This window comes from Rhipicephalus microplus, chromosome 5, assembly GCF_043290135.1.
Source record: "Rhipicephalus microplus isolate Deutch F79 chromosome 5, USDA_Rmic, whole genome shotgun sequence".
Taxonomy (NCBI): Eukaryota; Metazoa; Arthropoda; class Arachnida; order Ixodida; family Ixodidae; genus Rhipicephalus; species Rhipicephalus microplus.
Window position 1 is genome coordinate 208,092,151 of NC_134704.1, and position 25,109 is coordinate 208,117,259.

A 25,109-nucleotide genomic window follows, 5' to 3' on the forward strand; every position below is an offset into this window, starting at 1 on the left:
AGGAGAAGGGTCTTTATGTGGCAGGGATGGAAATGGGAGAAGCGTGACACGGGCGCGTTACAGATCGGCATTTGAGAGAAAGCAAACATTCCACCGCAGCCTTTTCTTTCCTTTTCATTTCCTTCGCGCGCAGCGTTGAGGTGTCGCTGGTCTGCCGCGGGATTGGTCGGGGTGGTGAGAGCATTTTCGGAGTGCGGTATGTTCGAATGAACCATCAAAAGTGCTTGGGCGTTCGAATTACCGGGCGTTTTCACCCATTGCAATGCACATAGCTTTGACGGGACTTCATCGTGAGTTCGAATTAACTGGAAGTTCGAATTAAGCGTGTTCGAATTAATGAGATTCAACTGTAATTGTTTCAAATATAAACTCTTGTTGCCCACCAGCTGCTTTTCGGCAACTGTTTGCTTTTGCACGCTTTGCTAATGTAAGTTTGAGTCTGTGTGCTGTTCCACAAATGACCACAGACAGCGGAACTTTCTCAATTGAAGAAATGCTCGAGCTCTTTCACGAAAACGAACATTAGTTCCACATGACATTGCGGGAAACTGCACGACACCGCAACCGGACAGCCTTTGTAAATAACTGGAACTAATGACAAAGGTGCCAAGGGCTTAAGAGGCAAGCAATAGAAGAAAACCAGAGATAAGCCGGGAATCAGAGAAAAAAAAAGAACTAGAGATAAGAGAAAACAGGAAAGTGGTGTCAAGACTTCTGAATGCAACAACGTTTGCAGCCTGCGGCTGTGGGCTGTGAACATAAGCATATGCTTGTTGGCTGCTGAACGAGGCACCTTTTGTGTGTGTATGTCGCCAACTAATATGCCCTCACTTGGATATTGTCCCTGAAAAATATCGCTGACAAGGCTGTGAAGCAATTCTCAAGTTCTTTTATAATGCAAAGATTTAAAGAATTTTAAAAAATTAAAAATCTCAGGATCAGCCTTAAATTAAGAATAAATAAATTGTTTCACGCATTTTACTCTGATTTTGTGTTCACTGTTGAATTAGTTGCATTATCATAAGAACATTGTGACAGAAAGAGATGAAAACATTCCAAAGCGCAGGAACGCAAGCAGTTCTGCTTGCATTTTGCAGAATTTTATCGCTCTTTTCGTCCCACAGTTTTCATAATATTCACTTCATAACTGCTCGCTCGATCGCCAGCATTGAAATTATAGTCACTGAAATTTCAGAGGCTCTAGTCCACTGTTATGAGATCGCACACATGCTAAGTACATTTCGTGGCTATTATATGTGATAATATGTAATACTATAGACATCTTGAGAGGAAGAAAACAGTCTATCTGATTTTGTGTTAAATTAACCGTGGCAACTGCAACTCTGAGGTCACTTATTCGAAACGAAATTAAATTTGGAGCAACGGTTTCTGAAGCGACATACTTACAGCTATTATAATGCATTAGGAAAGGTGTAGCTCTTCCAGATCTGTTAGTTGTGATTTTGTAGTATCCAAACAAAATGTGCTTAGAATTCTTACCTCCGTGAAAACTGATCGGTTTTCTAGGTTCCATTTCAGACAAGACATTACCGAATATTTGCAAGGGCTGCAGGTATGTAAAAACAAGATCGGTAATTCCACAAGCTAGACGGATATTAAAAGAAGATTTCGCGCATGACGCACAGATGCACGCATTCAACTGTAACTACTGCAAGCGCGTCGCGCATGCGATTCCGTGAGTGCTCGCGAGAACTGTCCCTCCCCCCCCCCCCCCTCGCGTGGCGCTGCAGCAGTGGTCTGGGTACTAGACATGTCACTCCGGTTTCGGAGCACACGGCGGGCTGTACCCGAACACTTTTTCATCCAGCGGCCATGGGAATGTGTAAAAAATAGTTTTCTTCTTGGACATACTTATTTTGCCACAAAATTTTTATGGCTTTTAGTCATTAATGGCTAACATTGCTCCACACTAACTGTGGAATGCAAATACAAGGAAGCGTATGTAAGACATTTTAATGGACAAAAAAAGTGTTATGTGAGAAGTCTCAAAAGGCTCATGGCGTACTAATGACTTACTTTAGGTGTGATAATTATATAGGTGATACCAAGTCTTGAGGGAGGTCTGTCTTATGTACAGCTGACGCAGGAGCCTATAGGTAATGTTCCAGCCGCACACAGTCGTACCGTGCACGATTAACATCCCCTATATGTAGCTTGTCTCATAGCAGCTATATGGGTTTGGGGGAATAAGGCAACAGGCTAGGTGTAGACACACTTTATTGCTATACACACTTTATTGCTATACGTTAGCAATAACGCGTAAATGTTGCGAGGAGATACTACAAAAAACAAGTGTAGACACTTACTCCTTGGTCGTTGTCGTTCTCGGCTCGCAGGGGGTTGCGGGTTCAACCTCCTTCTTTCTAGGCCGATGTCAGAAAGAGCGTGCGGCCGTCCGCACGCTCTCTCTTTTGTTCCATGACCCAGTTTCTCTCTACCTGACGAAGGTTTGTTCCTTCGCTGAGGAAGTGAAACCCTGTTCTGTGCACCGGGAAAGGGGGAATCGCGAGCGCTGGCTGGGGGGGTGTTCCATCTCTTTGCAAGAGGCTTCATTGACTCGTACATGTTCTCACGACAAGGCTGTCTCGCAGCCGTAAAAGAGTTAGGGTGGCTGGGCGCACGTGCTCCCCCACAGTCGCAAAGAGAATACCGTATTTACTCGCGTAATCCTCGCAGTCGCATAATTCTCGCACCCCCCACATCGCCCAACAAAAATATGATTTCTTTTTTTCCTCAAGTAATTATCGCACCCCCAAAAACTGCCGCAATAATGTCGTCTGCTCATTCAAATCACTGATGATGATGGATGGATAGATATGGCTGTATCCTTTAGATCGGGCGGTGGCCAGCGCCACCAAGCCGTAATACTTAATGAACCAAAAACTAGATTTTTTTTTTTTCTTTAAAAAGTGAGTTTGAGGATTCGTGCTTTGCAGTGAAGGGTTTAATTTTTTGCTCGTGCCTTGACTTTAGCCACCAATCAGATAACCTCCTTCTAGTTAAGTCTACCCGCTTAAAGTCTATTTTGCCCACCCGGTCCCTAAATCCCATTGCTTTGAAAAACTCTGCGCCATCATCCTGAACTATAGGGTGAAGCCCTTTACAGAACATTATCAAGTGTTCGGCAGTTTCTTCCTCTCCACACGCACTGTATACTGTGTCTACCCCTTCGTATTTGGCCCGATATGTCTTGGTTCGCAGTACTCTCGTCCTGGCCTCAAACAGTAGAGAACTACCCCGAGTATTATCATAGATCCTTTGCTTGGCAATTTCCTGCTTAAAAGTTCGATAGATTTCTAGTGCAGACTTCTTAATCACGCCCGTTCTCCACATGTCAGCCTTCGTTTCCTTCACTTTCTTCTTAACCGATAGTTCTTTTTGGTTTGGCCACCTGCTGTTTTCCAAGTATTTACCAGTCAATTTCTTGGTTCGCTTCCTCCATTTTGTATCGACATTCTTCATGTACAAGTAGCTGAAAACCTTCCTAGCCCAACGCTCCTCTCCCATTTCTCTCAATCGCTTCTCAAAATTTATCTTGCTGCTAGCTTCCCTGCCTTCAAATGATGTTCATTTTATATCACCTTGTACTCCCTGATTTGCTGTATTCCTGTGAGCTCCTAAAGCAAGCCTATCTATTCCACGTTGCTTAATTTCTAATCTTGCTTGAACTTCTGATCTCATGCACAAGACCGCATTGCTGGACGTCAGCCCAGGAACCATGACCCCTTTCCATATTCCTCTCACAACAACATACCTATTGTAATTCCACAGTGCCCTATTTTTCATCACCGCTGCATTCCTGTTACCTTTAGTCGTCACGTATATTTCGTGTTCCCTCAGGCACTCGGTCCCATGCTTATGCATACGCCCAGATATTTGTATTTATCTGTTATCTCTAGCATGACATCCTGTATTCTAAGCTCACTGCGGTCGTTATCATTGAAAATCGTGACTGCTGATTTTTCCTTACTGAATCTAAAATCTAACCTATCTCCCTCATTACTGCAGATGTCCATCAATCTCTGCAAATCTTCCTTGTTGTTGGTCATTAGCACTATATCATCTGCGTATATTAATGCTGGTAGTGCCTGATCAATGAGTTTTCCTTGTTTGACTAAAGAGAGGTTGAAGCCCAGTCCACTTCCCTCTAATTTGGCCTCTAATCCTTGTAGGTACATAATGAATAATAAGGGTGACAGGGGACACCCCTACCTAAGCCCCCGTTTTACCTCTGCAGGCTTGGATACCTGTTTTTCCCACTTTATAACTACCTTGTTACCTTTATAGATATCCTTTAAAAGATTAGTGACTACATGTTCGACGTCTAGTGTGTCCAGTATTCCCCACAATTCATCTTGAACCACGCTATCGTACGCTCCCTTGATATCCAAAAATGCTGGCCACAGGGGCCTGTGTTTCTTTTCTGCTATTTCGATGCACTGTGTCAGTGAGAACAGATTGTCTTCCAACCTCCTGTGTTTCCGAAACCCATTTTGCACTTCCCCCAGCACCCCCTCATCTTCTATCCATGCTTGCAGTCTTTCCTTTATAATCTGCATCGCCAGCCTGTAGACCACTGATGTCACTGTTATATGACGGTAGTTGTTTATATCAGCTTTGTCCCCCTTTCCTTTATAGATCATGCTCATCCTGCTAAGTTTCCATGCATCAGGGACTTCACCATCGATTATAGTTCTGCTCACTGCCTCTCTCAAAGTCTGCTTAGACTTTGGACCCAATGTCTTTATCAGCATAGTTGGAATGCCATGTGGGCCTGTTGATGTACTACTAGGAACCCTTTTCTCAGCCCTTTCCCACTCTCGTTGTGAAAATGGAGTCGTTGCACCACTTGATTCATCCTTGTCTATTGTGGTGCATAAATTACTTCTTTGTTGAAATTTTTCTGTCACCCTTGTTCTTATATATTCAATAGCTTCGTCCCCTTCTAGCCTAGCACCTTGGGCTGTGGTTATAAAACTCTGCTCTAGGCTCGTCTCATTTCTTAGGGAGTTTAGACGCTTCCAAAATTTTGCAGCTGCTTTTCTATATTTTTTTTATGTACTTCTGCCAGCCACTGAGCTCCCTTTCTTCTAATCTTTTCATTGATCAGAAGGGATGCATCCCTTCTACAGCTTAGAAAGGTTTCCCATTTTCTTTCAACATCATCTGTCGGTTCACTCCACTGCTTAGCATGTCTGTGTTCCCTAGAGGCTTCCTGGCATTTTGCTATGGCTCTCTTAACTTCCTCATTCCACCAACTTTTTGATTTGTGTCTTCTTTTTCGGGGTGACTTGTCACGCGTCTTAGCAAGCTCTAGCTTAAAGAGTCTAATTAGATTCGTGTACGTCCACACTGTCTTATTATCCTCCGTGATTAATTTCTCAATTTGTTTAGTGGCTATTTCAATTTGCCTTTCTGGATAAAAAGTTTTCTGTAGTTGCTTATCTTGTCTCCTTCCCACTTTCACTGCTCTTCCAAAACTTAGCTTGATACGTTTGTGATCACTACCCAGACTTCTGGAGCCACCTTCATCTATGTGCATTCCCCTGAGCTTATCATACATCCTATGTGACATCAGTGCATAATCTATCGTTGACTGCAGCCTTCCTACCTCCCATGTTATTTGCCCTTCACACTTCTCGGTACTGTTGCAAATGATCAAATCAAGCCTTTCACACATATCCATGATCATTTTGCCTGTCGGGTCGGTATACCCATCTATATCTTCTATGTGCGCATTCATGTCTCCTAGTATAATTATCTCGCACTCTCTTCCTAACTCCTGAATGTCCTTTGATATACACTCTACCATTGCCTGGTTTTGCTCTCTGGCCTTTCTCTGGCCTTTCTCTGGCCTTTCCTCTCTGGTCTCTCTGGCACACACCATCTGGCGCCATCTCTTATGCATCAAGCGTTCTATTATTGCACGGAGATTCAATTCAATCCAAGCCAAGCCAAAGTGGCAAGTGCGCGTTGCGGCGTGTTTTGTATCTTGTGTCGGTAAACTTGTCACGTTATGAGGCGATACCGAAGCTACACGGCTAATTTCAAGCTGGAAGTGATAGATTGTGCACTAACTAACGGCAACAGGGCCTCCGGTTGGCCCTTCGGAGTCTACGAGTTTTGTGTTCGCTACTGGTGACGGCAGCTGAAAGCCACCAAGACGCGTTGGGCCTTCCGTGTACTGGGATTGATAGTAAACTTTATTTCTTCTGAAGGAAACTGCAGTCGATTTTGTTAAATAGCCATTAACCCAATACTGACGTCTTACGCTTACTTTTTGAGGGCTCCTGTTGAGCGACAAACGTTACAGCTACGCTCGCAACACCCCAAGCTTTGTGTTTGGTATTCTAATTCTCGACTATTTCCTTGCTCTTTTTTGTGTCTCAAATAAAACTTGTTTTGTGTTGAACCTTTGCTTTTATTGTTGAGGTAAGTTTTAATTAGTGCTTCTCAAAGCTTGCTGTTAGTTGCTGGTGTGAGAATCGTGATTTGCGACCACTTTCTCCGTAAGGTTTCCCCGCGTAATTCTCGCACCCCCCAACTTTGCATCGGCTTTCCGTCAAAAAAAAGTGCGAGGATTATGCGAGTAAATACGGTATGTGCACTCTACAGCTGTTGAGAAATATGTGCACGAAATTTCATCCCAATTTGGCAACCAGGAGTACCAAAACCATGATGTCCTAATCCAAGAGGTTGCCCAAAATTGTGTCTCGAAAGAAGTGGATTATAAAGCTATAAGTGAAAGCTTATTCATATGGCATGAATATGTTTTTAATATAGTTTCTTCCATCATGAGAGCTTTGGAATAATGGTTATCTTGAGCACGTGGCTTTGGTGAACAGATGACGTGAAATTGAATGGCCAGCAGATTTTCCTGGGGACTATAGACAGTGATCCCTGTTTAGTTCTTTATACCACCTTGTGCTTACTTCGAGCTTACTAAAACTCTTCGACTTTATGCCGTGAAAGCAGAGAAACTAAACTTGTAGAAGCAAATAAAAGAAGAGAATAGTATGTAATTTTGCGAAAAAACTAGTGTTTTTTTACTCATGTAGGCTATGCTTTGTGTTCGTAACACATCATGACAGCACTAACAAAGGGGCAGTCGTTGAAGGGGCTTGTTTTATGCAGTCTACACAACCGATGAAATTTACAGGCAAATAAAATTAAGCCGAGGAGAGTGTTGCGTACATTATTTATGGAACTGCTGCGTAATCGTTTTCACTTTAATTGAAAGCAGTGAAAGTGCAAAAAAAAATCGCCTTTCTGTAGTTGGTATCCAAATGTGCAATCTCGGATATATGTGCTGTGGTGATTCGACCGGTGCTGCTGTCATGGTGGATACATCCAGTGCGTGGTGGGGCTGGGTTTCCTGCGCAGTTCATGTTTTTCCCACCTGCTGTGAAGGCATGCTTCATTAGTAAGCCATGATGACCACCCCCCCCCCACCCCCCTGTGCTCTCTTCTGTCCCGAAGAACTCAGTCACCTGTAATTGGTTGGCACAAACATTCAATCGATCTTGTAGTCTTTTTGGCTCACAACAGGAGACTGTTACATTGTGCTGCATATAGGGTTAATGAGCCTATGTTTACAGACAATCTTCCTGGAATACCTTTACTATGCAATGAAGTTGGCTGCAGTGTCTTAGTGTGCTGAGGGTTTAGTAGAGTGGTATGCCGCCTTAACTGCATTCATAGGGTGAGCCTCGCTCAAACCCGCCTCCAGTGTGTACATTATTTCTTGACTTGGTTGCTTGTATCAGCTATCGGTTGTGAGTCAGCACTGTAGTTTGTCTTTTCTTTCCCGTCTTTGTTTTCGTCGCGCTAATATTCATTTAAGATGGAAGTGCACCAACTCTCCCAATTGCCGCTTCTGATGCTTGTATCAGCATCAACGTCAATAGTGTACAACAGCACTGATCTAGCTGAATGGAATTGTTATGGTGCCACCTGTGTTATTGTCAACTGTCTGGTGGTGCCACCTGTGTTGGGGACTGGGACGGGCATCTCTGAATAAAACACTGGGTTTGGTCACATTGACAAGTGCGGTCTCATCTCTTGTGTCAGGCTCTAGCGCGTCTAGCGTCCCAGCCAACCTGCAAAACACAACAGAAATCAAGGCTTCGACAGATACCCATTTGGTTGAGAAGAATTGTTGAATAAAAATATGATGATGATGACCACAAGAAAAAAATGTATTTTGAAGCGCTTTGGCACCCAGATAGGAATCTTGTTCACAAGATTGTGTAGAAGGCTCCAGTTCTTGATTTTTAAACGTCAATACATTTTTGTCTTGTGGTCAGCATCGTCATATCTTTGCTCACTGATGTAGCTGTAAGAAAACTCGCAACAGTCACTCACTATCAATACCTCAAAGTTCTTGTTGGGTGGCTTTTGCCCTGACCATATTTCAATGCTAAATGAAAACCCTCCAGGTAGTCTTGATCATCATCTTGGTAACAGGCACTAATAATGACAAACACTGGGAAAACGTCCTCTTTAAAATGTGATCGAATAGTTAAGCCACATAGTCAGCGCTGCGTGTGTACACATAGATCTCAGCACAAGGGAAGCAGTAAAAAATGCTCCCACACATCGAGATGGGAAAGAGTTGTGAGGCTATTTGGGTTTAGTGAAGTTTTATCGGAATTCCCAATCAGTCAGATGTACTTGAGCCATGAAATGGTTTGCTGAAATGAAGTGCCACTTGACTGCAGCTGAGCAATATGCATTCATAAACAGCAAGGCACTGCTCTCATTCACCGGTGTCTTGGCCCATTAGGACCCGACCACTGATACTTCTGCTCATGGCCTGGGGGCAGTCCTGGCACAGAAAAAAACTGCTGGAGAAGAACGGCCAACAGCCTGTCCGACGAAAATCCTCACAGCCACGGAGAAGAATTACAGTCAATTGGATTAAGCAACACTCGGTCTCATGTTTGCTGTCATGAAGCTCAGGTGCTATCTCTGGTTTCGGAAATTTCAAGCGGCTACCGACCGTGAACTGTTATGAGGCCCGCTAAGCACTGGGAAGCCTATTCCTGAAACATGCTCGCCAAGACTTTTTTACTGGGCGTTGCTGCTGCCAGGTTACGCCTAAAGCTTGAGCTATAACTTGGAGGCCTGATGGCCCATGCAGATGGGTTGAGTAGACTCCCCTTACCAACTACTAAATTCTCTCCAGGTATTCATGCTTGGATGTGTCTATCCCCGTGTTCTTTCCTCAAAGTCATTGGAACATTTCAAAGTACCGCAATGGTCTACTCACGGGCAACATTGGGTAGCACTTCGAGGCCATCTAGTTGGTTGCAAGTGTGCGGGGAGAAGAGACCGATCTTTTCGCCTTAATGCCACATCACACTCAGCATTACTGGAGTATGTGTGTATGGTTCTTAAAGAGGACATTGGAAGTTATTTCGAGTGATTGATGGTTATGAATAGAAACCAAAATTTAAACAAATGCCTATTTTCTTCCTTGCGTTCTTATCATGCCACTTTGATATGTGAGCTTGAATTGGAGGTTAAGGAGGGCTTTTTTGTGTTACTATAAAAGCCTATTTTCTATATCGGTGCTTTCATGAACTCAATTTAACCTCAAATTTCGCTTTTGGGTATATTTGGAGAGCGTTATTCATGTTAGCAGGCCAAAATAAGCTTCCGGAACCATCGGGTACAATCTAAATATCATCTAAAAAGTTACTTTCAGCAGTGTTGAGGTCGGAAACAAGAGGAGTTTCTGTGCAGCCGCAGGACGATGGAGAACGAATGCGAAACAGTAGATTGTCATCCGGAGAAAGTAGAGTGTAGGACAGAAAAAAAAATCGGATGTCCTAGTAGTTTTTGTTTTGTTTGTTATTTACTTCTTAAAGGGCACTTCACCAGGTCTCACGAGAAGTTTTAGTTAAACACTGGAAGTTGTTGTGTGCCTAGTGAAGAGTTTTGTACCACAAGCATAATTAATTTATTCATTACGAGCCAGGAAAGCGTGATGCGAGAAGGTGATCTTGAAATCTTTGCCGCTTGTCTTGTGTAGACTTCGCGCGCGAAATTCTTTTCCAATCCTCATGGGTATAAGAGAAAATTAGATCTGGAAGATCACACGACGCTGACACATCAATACCTCTTGTGCATGCTTGGTCACATTCGTATGACATGTCCAAGCCAGGTCCTGCACGCAAGCAGTGTTGCATCCTTGCGGTGTTCTTTATAATGTACTGTCTGTTTCTGTGGGACAGATTCCTTTGTGCGCCCACATTTAGAGAGGCTGGAAAGGATCATGTATCCTTACCACGAGGCACAGCATTGCACGGCTGGAACTGTTCTAAGGGACCATGCGCCAAAACACGCGAAGTGTTGTTAGGGCTGACACTGGCATGCCATGAGAACAACGAGAACACAAGCGCAAACAAAATGAAGGCGGCTTAGTTCCGCATTGCGCTCGATTCGAAGTAAAAAAAAATTAGCTCCGATTTAGTGATATTTCTATCAACTTTCATTCCTCTATTCAAGCAACAGATTGCACAACTTACACATGTTGCCTCAAATTATTCTCGCAGTGTGACATATTGCTGTGACACACGCAGGACGATTCTTTTTTGTTAGTCACCTCTGCTATGTTCGTGCCCCCGTGAGATGAAGGGCAGACGGTGTTCACTGTGACATTTCACCCCCTTTCTGGGACGTATCAAGTTGAAAATCTTGGGAAACATTATCGTGAGAAACCAGTGCATGCATTGCATTTGTCAGTTCAAAATGCTCAAACCTGGACAGGGACTCTTTAAAGAGCCACTCACCAGGTTTGACAATTTTTAGCTGATTAGCGCAATGCGTACATGCGACGTTCCCACTCACGTCTGCCGAAATGTGCAACGCTACGTGCCGCAGAAATGGGTCAAATTTCAAGATGAATGCTGCTTGCGCTTCTTTTTGTGGGTGCATGCCTGGAGAACTAGGGCATGGTGTAGATGTAGAAATTGCCCTGTGTAGACAGTAGTGCTGTGTTGTCGGTCCTCTACGTAGACAACTGTGCTCTGACGTCGCCAACCCTTGCACATGCCAGGGCAACAATTATTTCACATGACATGTGTAGTTTACATAATTTGTTGCTTGAAAAGATTAATAAAACTTGACATAAATGATGAGATACAAAAAGCAGTGTGCGCATCGCTCAAATTTCTTTTTTCCCGTGAATTGCAGCGAGATGCGGGACTAATGCGCCAGCGTTTTTCATGCGTTTATGTCTCTACGGTTAACGCATCGAGCATACGCCGGCACTGGAAACGAAATTATTGGTCCTGCTTGTTCGAGCACTCAATATGGTCATCTATTCTACCGCGTCCAAACGAGCATGCACAGAGGCATCCATCCCGCAGACACTGGCAGTATACCACATAATAATGCTGGTCAACAAAACAACCCCGCTCGCGCCCCTGGGGGTCGAATTTGCTTGTCAACGTCATGTGCACAAGGTCGTTTACTCGGGTGCCCGAGACAATAGGGAAGAGATTTGACTTGCGAAGGCTACGCGAGGTGAGCAGTAAGGGTTTCAAGCCTGCCTTCTCTCATCATTATTTCTTGCCCCTTCAATATACTAATTTTCGTGGCTTGTAATGAATTTATTAAAAACTTATGGTGGCATAATGCTTATATTTTAACACACAACTTCCAGTGTCTAGCTAGAATTCATTATGGGGCCTGGTGAGTCACAGACAAAGGAACAATTGTTCCTGTGCAATTGGATCTAATAATACGAAGTTAAAAGACCACCTGGCCTTTTACTGGTCTGGCTCCTGTGCTGCCTTTCTCAGCTATGCCGAAAAGAAAGAGACCCAGGAGTGTCGGGCTTTTTTGACGGTGGACACTGAATTGGAGATGCAAGTAAAAAAATTATTTTTTTTCCAAAATTATGTACATATTTTGTTTTCATTCGGTTTCACAAGTTTAGTTTCTCTACTTTCTCGACGAAAAATCTGAAGATTGTAAATACAATCGAAATACGTTATTGTTTTTAGGGAGCACAAGGTGGCTGTAACAAACTAAAACGCCTTCATTGTCTAAAGTCGCCTTGAAATCGTCACGTGGCTACTTGCCATTGCATTTCGCATGAAAACTAAAGCAACGCTACGTTCTCAAAATAACTACAATTTCCAAGCCTTCATGGTGGAAGAAAACATCCTAAAAGACTTATCTTTTCCACATAGATGAGTTTTCATTTACCCCTGTAAAATGTGTTTCCCAGAATTCATTTTTGGGCAACTTATTGAGCTTGGACATCATGTTTTTAGTACTTCTAACAGCCAGACCAGGATGAAATTTCCACTAGATATTTCTTTACATGTGAAGGGTGCAAGTATTCTGTAAAACTTAATATTGCCTGCATAATTTTTACGAACCTAAAGTGAGCAGTTAGTGGAGTCTGTTGATTCTAATAATTCTCGCGTTATAATTTTCCTTGACCATCAAAATGTTTTATATGCACCTTCGTTATAGTTCTTTTCATTCTACAGTTAATGTGAAGCAATATGAGCCATTAATGGCTTAGAACCATAAAGGTTTAGTGGCATGAAAAGTTTACCCGAAGTGAACATTACTTTACACACAAGGCACAAAACAAAAACTTTGCAACTTGCTATAAAATTATAATTACATACAATCGAAGCTCATTATTTCGAACACGTTTAGTTTGAACTTCCAGTTAATTCGAACTCACGCTGAGGTTCCGCCAAAGCTACATGTATTTCAGTGGGCGAAAATGCCCTGTAATTCAAACGCGGGAGCATTTGCGATGGTTAATTCGAACACAATGCACTCCGAAAATGTTCTCAGCACCACACCCAATCTCGCGAGGGCACCTCCGACACCTCAACGCTGTGCACGAAGGAAAATAAAAGGAAAGAAAAAACTGCAGTGGAATGTTAGCTCTCTCTCAAATGCCAATTTGCGACGCACCTGTGCCACGCTTCTCCTTTTTTCATGCCTGCCACGTAAAGATCCTTCTTCTTTCAATGCCGTGCTCGATGAGAGAGAGGAAAAACATAAAGCTGCAGTGGAGTGTTGGTTTTTTCCTGAAATGCTGATCGGCTTCTCTCCGCATGGAGACGCTCCTCCTTTCTTGTCACGTGCTGGTCAAGCTGCAGCTGCATATTGAAGATGCAGTCGTTGTTGTCATGTTTACAGAGTGTAGGCGCTGGACATTGCCACGCACAACTTCTTTTGCTAGGAGAATGCTGAAGCCGAAGTAGAAATGCTTTGAAAGCAGCATGCGAAATTGACTCGCTGCAAGGCAAACATGTGCAGACGTGCATCACCGATTACTTTAAATAATGACAAATGTCATGTGATTTGTGAATAAATGTAAGTCTTGTGAAACTTCCCTCTTGTGTGTTAGCTCAATGCACATGCGCCACTGCATGGTGAGCCCTCCGTTCATCTAGCTTTCATTAATTCGAACTTCTTTTTATTCGAACAAATTTTTGGGCCCCTTTGAGTTCGAATTATTGATATTCGGCTGTATTTGAAAGTAGCATGAAAGCCTACACATGCAGTAAAAATTTCCGGGCCCTAAACTACAAAATAACGCATTTTTTTTTTTTTTGCAAATCATATCTTTTTTTTCTTAACTCACCAAGCTTCGCAATAAAAAGGCCCTGCCGCGATGGTCTAGTGGCTAAGGTACTCGGTTGCTGACCCGCAGGTCACGGGATGGAATCCCAGCTGCAGCGGCTGCATTCCTGGTGGAGGCCGAAATGTTGTAGGCCCGTGCGCTCAGATTTGGGTGCATGTTAAAAAACCCGAGGAGGTTGAAATTTCCGGAGCCTTCCACTACGGCGTCTCTCATAATCATATGGTAGTTTTGAGACGTTAAACTCCTCAACTCAATCAGCAATAAAAAAGAGACCGTGTTCTGTAGACCATAAAAGAAAAGACAACTGCCTATGAACTATTGGCTCATTTGTGCCGCAATGAACTATTGACCACGAGATCAAGCAGAGTCACTGCCTGGCGGCAACTGGCCGAGACGGTGAAGTGTGGATCGCTCCTTGCGTCGTCTGCTAGCCACGTCGTGTTTCTATGTGCGCATACACCATGCACATTCTCAAAGTGTAGTTTGTCCCGTCATGCCAGCGCAAGTGTAACTGTTTCTACGTATGTCTGAAACAACGTACGAAAGCATTTGGTCTTGCTCGGCTGCTGATGCATTGTAATAAGATCGGCGAGTGCAACTTTTCAGAGTGCTACTTATTGTCTTGGTACCCTCTATTCACCAGAATAATTTCTGAGTCGGTGTCGTTTATTGCTTCAAGCACATCGCAAAATGCTATTGCCATCCTCCCAAGCATGAGAACTATCAAATGCTGTGTGAATGCAGCGCTTTATGGCGACTCAGCTGTAAAAAAAAAAAAATTAGGCCATGCACTTGCGCACTGTTGGTAGGTGTGCATACGGCACTGTAGTTTGTCGATTATTCGAGGAGCCATCTTTGTGTTTATCTGGCCGTGGTACTACTACATAAAAATATTACTATGTTTCTATGTAATTATTACTATGACATAAACTGTGAGTTAAGAACGCTTTAAAGAGCACAGACGTTGAAAATTAATTCAGACGGCATGCCTTATATATAATGTCATATAACTTCACTGAAAATTTCATCTTTTTATATTGTTTTCAGCGTTTTTGTGGCATTATTAGTAGCTTACAGAAGGCAGTGGTAATTTTTTGTCGAAAAAAAAAAAAAAACATGCTTGTCCCATTCACCAGGCCTTTGTTGTGGCACCGTCACCACATCTAATCCATCGATGATAGCTTTCTGCTGAACTCTTGTATAAGATTTTTACCGCTACAAGAACATGTGCGTACACATGGTAAACACAATGTTGTGCAAAGCGCCGTTAGCCACTACGCTTTCACGACTAGATTTATCGACTGTCCCTCATTTCATGGTGGACGAAATGAGAGAAAAAAAATGTGCGTATAAGGTGCGGATGGTGCACCTGAACTAATTGCACAGATATGCGGGCGTTCTACAATCTTTCATTCTCTCTTTTTTTTGTAGTATGCAGATAAGAAAGATATAAATATGTAGTTCAGTCATGCTACAGAAGTTCGTAGCAGGCAGAACGCAAGCTAACCACGTACATACAACATTGCAGAAGCGTGATTTAGTGCAAAAGCGCGAAGAGAGTCACCCAGAGCAAGCATCCCCTACGAAAGGCAGAATGCGCTTTATTTGCGGGTAATGTTAATGTTGCGTAGGCGTCATGCACCGATTCAATAGAGAAGAGCGTAGATATTGACATTACACTGTAATCAACACATTTTATTCTTCAACAATTGGCTTAGACCACACGCAACGAAACGCCGCAGCATGTATTTGTATACGCGGCACTGACTGCCTATGCACATTTGCGCGGGGCGATGCTGTCACCTATAGCCCAATCTTGCCACGAATAACATTCTTTTGCAAGCTAGTAGCAAAGCAACTTGCTCACTTTCAATAAGGTAGGAGTCAGTTTTGACCTCAGCAGAAATTTAGAAGTGGTGGGTGCATTTCTCACCGCCAACCGCCAAAGTCACAGCACCAACAAAATTTTTTTTCCGTAAACAGGTCCCAGCTCATTAAAAAAAAAAAAAGTTCCGAGATAACCGTGTCCTGGATAGTATCGCGATACGGGCAATACATCGTCAAAAAATTTCACTAGTGAGATACAAATACATTTTTGAAAAGCGCTTCGATACAGTAATACAGATACTCAAAAGTATCATTGAAATACTACCACGATACTCTTGTAGCGCAGTAATGCCCAGCCCTGCTACACAACAATAATCGTAAGGCTTGGTTAATTATTCATTTAACAATGACTGTTCACGGGCGCTCTTAACATGGCAAAATAACAAACAGTCAACTGCAAAGAGGTGAAACTCAATCTGTGGATCCACATTAGCAGTAATATCATTGAAATAAAGCAAAAATAACAGGGGTCCTATCACAGAACCTTGGGGCACCCCATAGGTGACAGGCAAGCAAGCTGATGATGATGATGATCAATCGTTTACCATCATGATGATGATGATGATGGTAAACGTAGTTGCTCGGTGATTCTCACACCACCGTGCTTTGTTTGTCTCTGGTTGCAGCAAGGAGCTGGACAAGGAGTTGGAAGGGTTGGTCTTTGAGCCACAGCGCACATACTACGATGAGGCCGAGCAACTGGAGAAAGAACAAGTTCGTCAATGCTCATTCAACTTTTTTTTCTTTTATAATTTTTCAACATCTAAAGTAATCATCCGTAACGGTCAACAATAGTCAGTGCAACAGTGCTACCATTCACGGACATCCCACAAATTTTAAGAAACAATCCCTTCATAACCAGTTGCAGCTTGTTCAAGTGTTGATTATTCTGCTACTAATAAAGATATAATGTAATTTTTTTTACGTCTGAAGTAAACACGCATGTTGAGGTCAAAATTTCATCTCACTCAATTATGCCAAGCTCAAGCCGCGGCTGCTCCGAAAAATTCCAAGAAACAGCTACTTCTCTTCTCCAGGCATGTCAGCAGTATGGTGTTGACATTTTGGTTTAATTGCGTGTCGGTCGCAATTACTGTTTGTTGAATTGCAGGTATGTGTGCTCTTTCTTCTGGAGGTGAGACGAGCCCGGAAATGTAGCTGAGTGCAGGAATGAGCAAAAGCAGCCAAGGCCTCTTCTTTGTCATGAAATGCGTGTAACCCCGCTATTGTTGCATCATTTCAAAAATTTCTCATGGTTACACATTCATTGTATACAGTCGAACACAGATATATTGAACTCAAAGGGGATCACGAATTAGATCGATATATAAAAAATTCAATATAAAAAAATGAGGCCCCTAGAGCTTACCTGTAGCAAATCATCATGTACAAAAGGCGTTTTTAAGTATGACAACGAAATTCGCACACACGCCGCAACAGAATGATTTATTTGCGTAAAAAAAAAAAAAGTTGCAAATATTGGCCTGCTTCTTCGTTTTTAAAATGTTTAAAACACTAGTCTCGATCTTTTCAAAGCCGTCCAAGTGCGACAGCTCGCTTCCCTCCATGTCGCCCATACAACGGCGAATGATGCCAAATGGTGCCGCCACTTCAGCGGCGGAGTACGCGCGTGTAGCCAGCACTTTGTCCGAACAATCCTCCTCGTCACATGAGGTGTCGGCCTGGACATTGCAGTCTGCTTCTACGAAGTCATCCGCAGACACTTTGTGTGGAACTGCTGCCGGGAAGCGGGACGACAACTTGCGAAATGCGTCGTCTATGCGCTCGTTGTTGTTGTCACCAGTTTCCGCAAGTTCTGCCGTCATGAAACCTACCTTGCAGAAGCAGTTGACCTCTGTGTCCGTCTGCCCGTCTTGCCAGGAGTTGAAGACCTCCGCGGGAGAAAACTTAGCGGAGATTTCCGGCCACTCCTTTGTCATCCACTGCTGGATGTCTTGGCTGCTGACAGCTCCGTTTCCGCCAGAATTGGTTTTGCCAACGATGTTGTAGCGCTGCTTAAATCACTGAAGTCACCCGCTGTTGTCGGTGAAGTTGTTTCACTGAGTGCAGTGGCAATAACGCAACCTTTTTTTTTTTTTGCGAATCACATCTCTTTTCCCTTAACTCACCAAGCTTAGCAATAAAAAGGCCCTGGCGATCAGCATCGGGCGATCCACTGGATTGTTCTTTACGCGCACTTCTAAAAACCAGGCATAGAGTGCCTTTTCTACAATCCCATGGGCAGAAGCGCGCACATGACCGGCTCCCGATGTTCGCTGCTCTGCTGCCTTTGCCTTGATATCTGCCTTGTTTTTCATCAAGGTGCTCAGTGTGCTCCATGGTATCCCGAAGTCGTCTGTGACGGTTGAACATTTCTTGCCCACCTCAACACTCTCAATAGCCTTCAACTTCGTCGCAAAGTCAAGGGTCTTGCACTTCTTGACGCCAGCCATAGTTACACAAAAAGTCGAGAATTGAAAAGGTACGCAGCGGCTTTGCACACGACGCACACAAAAGAGACATGCTGCACTTGCCGTAGTACGTAGGCGACGTGATAGCGGTAGGGTAGTGGTTAGAAAAGGAAAAAGGCACCTAATTTCTGCAGCCCAGTTGTGAGCACAGCGCAGTGCCTACGCGACAGTGGTAGCAGAAAAGCGCTTGCGAGGCGATGGCCACCTGCGAGGACAACAGCAAAAAGCCTGAGCTGTGGTTGGGTGATCAAAACTCGCAAAACAGCAAAAAAAAAAGAAAAGAAAAGGTGAAAGGAGGAGGACATCGGCTCGGCTTCTTCGTCCCTGCTCTCCGAGCCGACGGGTACGCGAAGAAAGCAAGAGAGAGAGAGAGAAAAAAAAAAAAAGACCATTCCGCAAGTTACAGATTGTGCAGTCCAAGCCCTCTCGCCCTTACCTTTTTTCGAGTGTTTTTGGTTTGGGTGGAGGCGTGGTGCCGCGCGAAGGTCGCCGGGCACAGTGCCAAAGCTCGCCGTCGAACTCGCGCGCGGAGCCGCGCTGCTGCTGAGATAGGGGGGGAGGGGGAGTGCTGAAGCACACCTTCCAGCTCGTGCGGCGTTCAATATATTTGAAGGTGGGTAAAAATACCGTTCTATATAAACCTGAAAATTTCTATACTTTTACTAAGGAATTTCAAAGTGATAACTTGCGAGTTCGATATACCCAAAAATTTGATATATGTGGGTTCGATAAAACCGTGTTCGACTGTGCTTCTGAACAGTTGCAACTCCAAAACTACATATTTACTACTGGTTGGTAAAGGGGCCCTCTAACACTAGAGGAACTTGTTCATTGAAACTATGCATGAATTCTCCTTCTATAAGCAGACTTTAGATTCACTGGAATTGCTGTTGACTTGAACACTCAGCAGACATTGCTTCACAAATTCAGAAGGTTGTCAATGTGTAAGTTGTGAGTGTCAGTAAAATTAGAAGTTGGGCAAATTGACGTTTGTTCTTGGTAACTGAAGGGGTTGTCCTCCACTTCCTTGTGTGCTGTGTATTTGGTGCCTCCCTCAGGTGTGAACTAGTATTGTGTAAGGACTGTGTTGCAACTTTTCGAGCATCACAAGGGTTCACAAGCTGCTATATCGAAGCGGTGATGCAAGCTACTTAGTTTAAGTCACTTGTAATCATATTCGTAGTGAAAACACAGATACAACTTCTGTGTATGTATTCCTTGTATCTTATTATTTGTTGCTGTGTTTGCTTTTTTGTGCTATGAATATTGTTACAAGTATCTGCTATATAACGTTTTCTAGAACTACAGGGTTTGTGAAAACAGTTAGGGTTGTGCGAATATATTCGTCGAATATTGCATTCGTAATATTTGTATTCGATTCGATAACTACATATTCGAAAATTTTAAATATTCAAAGTAACTCAAGTATTCCCTGAATATTTGTTGTTCACGAATATTCGTTTGGATATGTCAATGTGACGAACTTACGATTTTGTGCATTTGCGATTAGAGCCTCAGTAGATCATGCAGTGATTACTATGACTTTGGCACGTGTGAGGTGATGCCTGCATGGAAATTAACGCGAGTGTGATGACGGCTACCAACGAATGTGGCGGCACGTCATCATGACAAACCTACCAACCATAAACATCTTAATCAATCTGAATCATCTACAGTACTGCCTGCACAACAGTACGTGTGGCTTCGCAGTTTAGCGCATGCTGTCCACTGCTGTGTCCTTGTGCGCCGGACCACAAGTGTGTATCGCTTGTGGAAACGAAGGCAACTCGTCGCTGCCACATTGGCTCGACAAAATAGTCTTCACACTTTTGCTGGATCCCGTGCTGCGAGCATGAAAAAAAAAAGTCAGTTTCCCCGCAAGGGCAAAGCAATGAATGCGGTAGCAACAATAAATAACATGGAATGTAACTACCGTATATACTCGTGTAAGGGCCGCACTTTTTTTTCGAAAATTTTGCTAGGTGCGGCCCTTACACGAATCAGGCCGATTTAGTACAGGCAGTACAGGCCAAAGGTCTGTACTGTTTATGCAACAGTAGCAGAGTGCAAGAGTCACAAATGACATGCCAGAAATGTTTTTATTCGGATTCCATTTCGCTGTCCTCGTTCTCGGAGGAGCTCGCCTCGGCGTCCGCGTCTTCCCAGAGACGGTCATCTTCGGTGCCGTTCATGGAGTTCGAAATTCCCGTTACCTTGAAGCTTTTAGCAACTACTTCTACTGACATGGCACGCCACGCATTCAAAATCCATTCACACACCTGTTGGAGCGACGCCCGCTTCAGCCGTCCTGTAGGGGTCTTCTCGTGGACGCCTCCAGCCATCCATTCAGAGTAACATCGGCGAAATTCCACTTTGAATGGTCTGTTGACGCATACGTCGAGCGGCTGCAGCACACTCGTCAGGCCACCGGGAATGACGGCCAAGTCCGTACGAGTTGCGGCAACTCGGTTCTTGACGCGGTCGGTCAAGTGGCCCCTAAAGCTGTCCAAAACAAGGAGGGCTTTCCGTTGTAACAGCCCTCCAGGTCTGTTTGCCCAGACGGTCTTAATCCAGTCAACGACCAGTTCCTCGGACATCCAGCCCTTCTCTTGCGCACGTACGACGATTCCCTGAGGGAACTTCTCTTTTGGGAGAGTCTTCCTTTTAAATACGACGTACGGCGGAAGCCTCCTGCCGTCTGCCGTGATGCACAACATCACAGTGCACCTTTGGCGTTCTGCACCAGTCGTGCGCACAGACACACTTTTCGCACCTTTTAAATCCACTGTGGTGCTTTCCGGTGCATCGAACCACACAGGTGTCTGGTCCGCATTCCCAATTTGGGACAGGTCGTATTCATGCTCCCTCCTGAGAGCATTCACGAAGCGATGAAACTTAATGACGTGGTCTTCGTACTCGCGCGGCAGTTTTTGGCAAATCGTCGTTCGGCGCCGAATAGAAAGCTGGTTACGGTTCATAAACCGCGTAGCCCAGCCCCGACTTGCCTTGAATTGTGCCGGGGGTATTTCCATGTGGCGAGCGATGCTGAGGGCTTTGACGCGTATCATGTCAGTCGATACGGCGTAGCCGTCCCTTCGTGTGTCGACGACGTAGTTGACGAGCTCGCTTTCGAGTTGCGGGTACTTGCACTTTTTCCCGCGAAACGCCTTTCGGCTCCTGTTAGTAGCGGCGAGGGCATCTTTCTGATTCATCCAGTAACGCACGCGCTTCTCATCGACGTCGTACTTTCGTCCAGCTTCCCGCTTCCCGTGCTCCTCGGCATAGTCAATCACTTGCAGCTTAAATGCTGCAGTGAATGATCTCAGATGCCGGCCCATCGTCCGTCACGTGCGCTGGCTTCTGCAGGGTTCACTACAACCAACAAAGTGACACCGACGACACCGATCTGAAGTCGCGCTGCCAACGTATCGACACGATGCTAGGAACGATGCCAACAAAGAGGCCGCACAAGGCAAATATGGCGGCGCGCTGTCAACAGCGTGGTCGGCGCGTCGGCGGAAGTAGAATAAAAGCGGAAAAGCGTGCAGCGCCATCTGGCTGTAAATGAACTAACTACACTTTTCTGGCGGGACATTTTGAACTTTTTTTTTTTTTTTTCGAAATATCCGCTTTCAAAGTTGGGGTGCGGCCCTTACACGAGGGCGGCCCTTACACGAGTATATACGGTATGAGAACAGCTATTAGATCAAAAGGTGCAGTGCACTGCTCACAATTGATGCACAAATGACACTCAGGATGAGAGCTAACTAACAACGCTTACAGATCGACGCTTAACGTGCTGTTAAACAAAAATGATGCACGAAGCGTAATCACAGCTACAGATATGAATGCGAACTAACAATTGTCCTATTTGTTACTTCGCTGTGTTTGAAAAGTGTGCTCTTTTCGTAAACGGGGCCTGCCCAGCGAGTGAAGTGACCTTTGTGGCCCAGGCAACTAATGCAGTCGTTTCGCTGAAAAGCCAAGGCACACAATTCTGCCCACCAAAGGATAAGCGTGCGCACAAGCACTTAACCACCCCCTCTCCCCTGCCCCCATCCCTGGGCAAAGTACGTGTGGGAGAGAAGCGCATGTTGGCGCATCGCGATGATGCGGGGGCCAAGTGCGACGGCCTTTTTTCTTTCTTGAGTTTTCATATATATAGATACATATACATACACAGTGCTTGAGGACGACGGTAACGGCGAAAACCAGCTGAGACTCCATATAATTGGTATCGCAATAGAAATATCTCTACACAAGTGCGAATGCGCGCACATACGTTACAGGGCGTGGTGATGATGGAGTGAGCTTAGTAGGCGATGCACTGCACCAAACTAGTTAAGGGCGCGCTCAGCTTGACGTACAATGGTAACGCGTTTCGTGTATAGCCACGCTAGTTTTCGCTAATGAATCACCGTAAAAACATACCGTGCCGACCTTACAGCCACGTCACGCGCGGCTGAGAGAGCGGTCTTTCTCGCACAGCCAGCGGAGAGGATTGAGGAAGCGCTCAGCGGGTCACATGACCAAGAAGCAGTGCCGCGGTGCAAAGCGATTTCCCTCTACCTGCCTCAAAGACGACGGCAATGACTGCGTCTCCGCTGCTACTCTCTGCGCTAGGCACTGCCAACGCCTCCTAGAACTTGAAAATATTTAGGAGGTGTTGGCACTGCGCTGTGCTCCCCACCGAGCTGCAGTTTTTTTCTTTTTCCTCTCTCTTCGTGCACGGCCTTGAAAGGAGAAGGGTCTCTACATGCAGAGACGAAAAAGGCAGAAGCGTGGCACAGGTGCGTCACAGATCGGCATTTGAGAGAGAGCAAACAATCCGCCACAGTCTTTTCTTTCCTTTTCTTCTTTTCCTTCTTCGCATGCAGCGTTGAGAGGTGCTGCCGCAGGATCGGGCATGATGCTGAGAGCATTTTCGAAGCACGGTATGTTCGAATTAACTACCGCAAGTGCTTGCGTGTTCGAATTACAGGGCATTTTCGCCCATAGGAATACACATAGCTTTGACAGGACCTCAGCGTGAGTTCAAGATAACCAGAAGTATGAATTAAGCGTGTTCGAATTAATAAGGTTCGACTGTGTTTCTTTTGCGCCGCACGCGTGGTCGTGTAGCGGCCCGTTGTGCCGCGAGGCAGTTTCCTTCTTTGCATGCTTGTAGGTGTGCGCCCATCTGAGCATACATTGCCACAACCTGTTATAATTGATATAATGAAATAATGGATATAACGAAATAATTGGGGCTCCCCTTCAACTTCGTAATAACGAGGTTCGAGTGTATTCGCACACCTCTGCAAATACTGTTTCACTATCTAAGGCGTGAAGCTATAAATATGTGTGGAGCTATAAATATGTATAATGAGAAGCTCTCGTTTAGTTGGACTGACAGTGAGTTGGTACAGATTCATTATTGTCAAACTATGCTGCAGAATAGGGCGAGAACACAAAAGCAAGTGCCGACTTCTGGCTCAAGTCTATTCATGTGCAGAAATGGTGTGAGGCGTGGATTCTAGTTTGACTAAGCTCAGGCGCATAGCTGCACCCCTTGCGGCTGATGTGATATGCCATTGCCACATATGGCTACCTTATGCATCTCACATGCACGCACTTTCCAGTTCAGTGTGTTGGCATGCGCACGTGCGTGCATGTGTGTGCACGTGCATACACACACACACACACATACACACACACATACACACACAGTGTGGTTACAGCTGTGAGGCGCACAGACACAAGCAACTACAGGGTAAAATTCTTTATAGGGCTAACTTGTGCCCACTGAGAGATAAAATAAAAAGTACAAACAGTATAGACCTGACAGCGACGTGCGCGGACATTGACTGATCTGCTTGCCTGTGAAATACATTGGCCTTATCGAACCTTCCAGTGATACTGTTGGTATTCAGGATGTCTTGAGGTGCTAGTTTGTTCACTACTTCGCAGGAAAAAATTGAGCAAATAAAGAAAAAACACCACAAAGAAGGAACACTTGAACAAGTCGAGCGCAAACTACCAACTGTTTTATTGACTGTAGATCTTCAGTAGATGGGAAAACCGATCATAGCTGCGTAGATGCGCCAAGGTACATCACGTGCTAACGCACCTTATTGATCAAAAAGGACATTTCTGCACCATAGAGCGATATCAAGGCCTCACTTTACACAACTTTACACGCCCAGTGGGCAGGCAAATTAACCATTTCGTTATTTTTGATTGACAGCTGGTGTTCCCATAAATGGTCGTTTACGCAGCGGCCTGTGTGGCCCACATTAGAGTTGCCACAGAAAAGGGGAAACTCGTACCCCACTCCCACATTGCATTGCACCATCAGGTTGGCATTCTTCTTGCTACACAGGCTATCGCGCTCTTCACCGCTTTAAATTCGTGAGTACAACCTGGAAAGTTTCTTGGGGGCAGAAAACACCATGCCAACTCCGTGGCGGTTGGCAACCCTCTTCAGGTTGTGTGCTGCCCTGTGTAAGTAGGGTTTTCATGCCCACTGGGAGCGACTTTCAGCCAGGGCATTTGCAAGCGTCCTTTTAGCTTCTTCTAGAGGGTTGCAGCCACCACTGCCAGTACAGACTGCGGGAACCCAGCTGCCTTTAGTCGTCCAATCTGAGCACAGAAACTGGCTAGCTTCTCATGTGAGCACGACATCACCAGCGCTAACTCCAAACACGTTGACGTGATCGCCCTTTTTACTACATTAGAATGTGAAAATGTGTACGGTAAATGTTTCTTTCTAGCACGCGGACAGTACGCATAACAAGTATGCTGACCCTTGAATATAAGCTTCAGATCTAAAAACTTGTGCAATTTGTGCAATTTTTTCCTGTGATGTTGGTATTCCTTTTAGGTCTAGAATAAACTCAGTCACTTGTGCTTTCAGCATCGTTTTCACAAAACAGTCTGAAACACCCGAGACATTTCCAAGGGTTTTCAACATAGATAAATAAATAATTATAAATAAATAAATGAATAAATCAACAATTTTTTAGACACTTATTTGTCTTAAACACGGTTTTATTCAGTGAGGGAATATGGCAAAATGAAGAGCGTGTGAAACACAGAAGGACAAGGAACCGACGAGAACGTGC

At 44.6% G+C, this 25,109-nt stretch overlaps 1 protein-coding gene across 5 annotated transcripts in view; it reads left to right on the top strand.

Moving 5' to 3' along the window:
* The window catches only part of Takl2 (Tak1-like 2), a 387,007-nt gene that overhangs the window by 351,613 nt on the left and 10,285 nt on the right, over positions 1 to 25,109 (top strand). For 3 of the 5 annotated variants that reach the window (XM_075896427.1, XM_075896431.1, XM_075896430.1), the window contains one exon: positions 16,162 to 16,249. The exons of 1 other annotated variant lie outside the window; for it this stretch is intronic. In XM_075896427.1, the coding sequence (XP_075752542.1) occupies positions 16,162 to 16,249 (88 nt within the window). Of the gene's footprint in view, positions 1 to 8,806; positions 8,983 to 16,161; positions 16,250 to 25,109 lie in introns of all 5 variants that reach the window. One more of the 5 variants, XR_012895575.1, reaches the window with a different exon arrangement.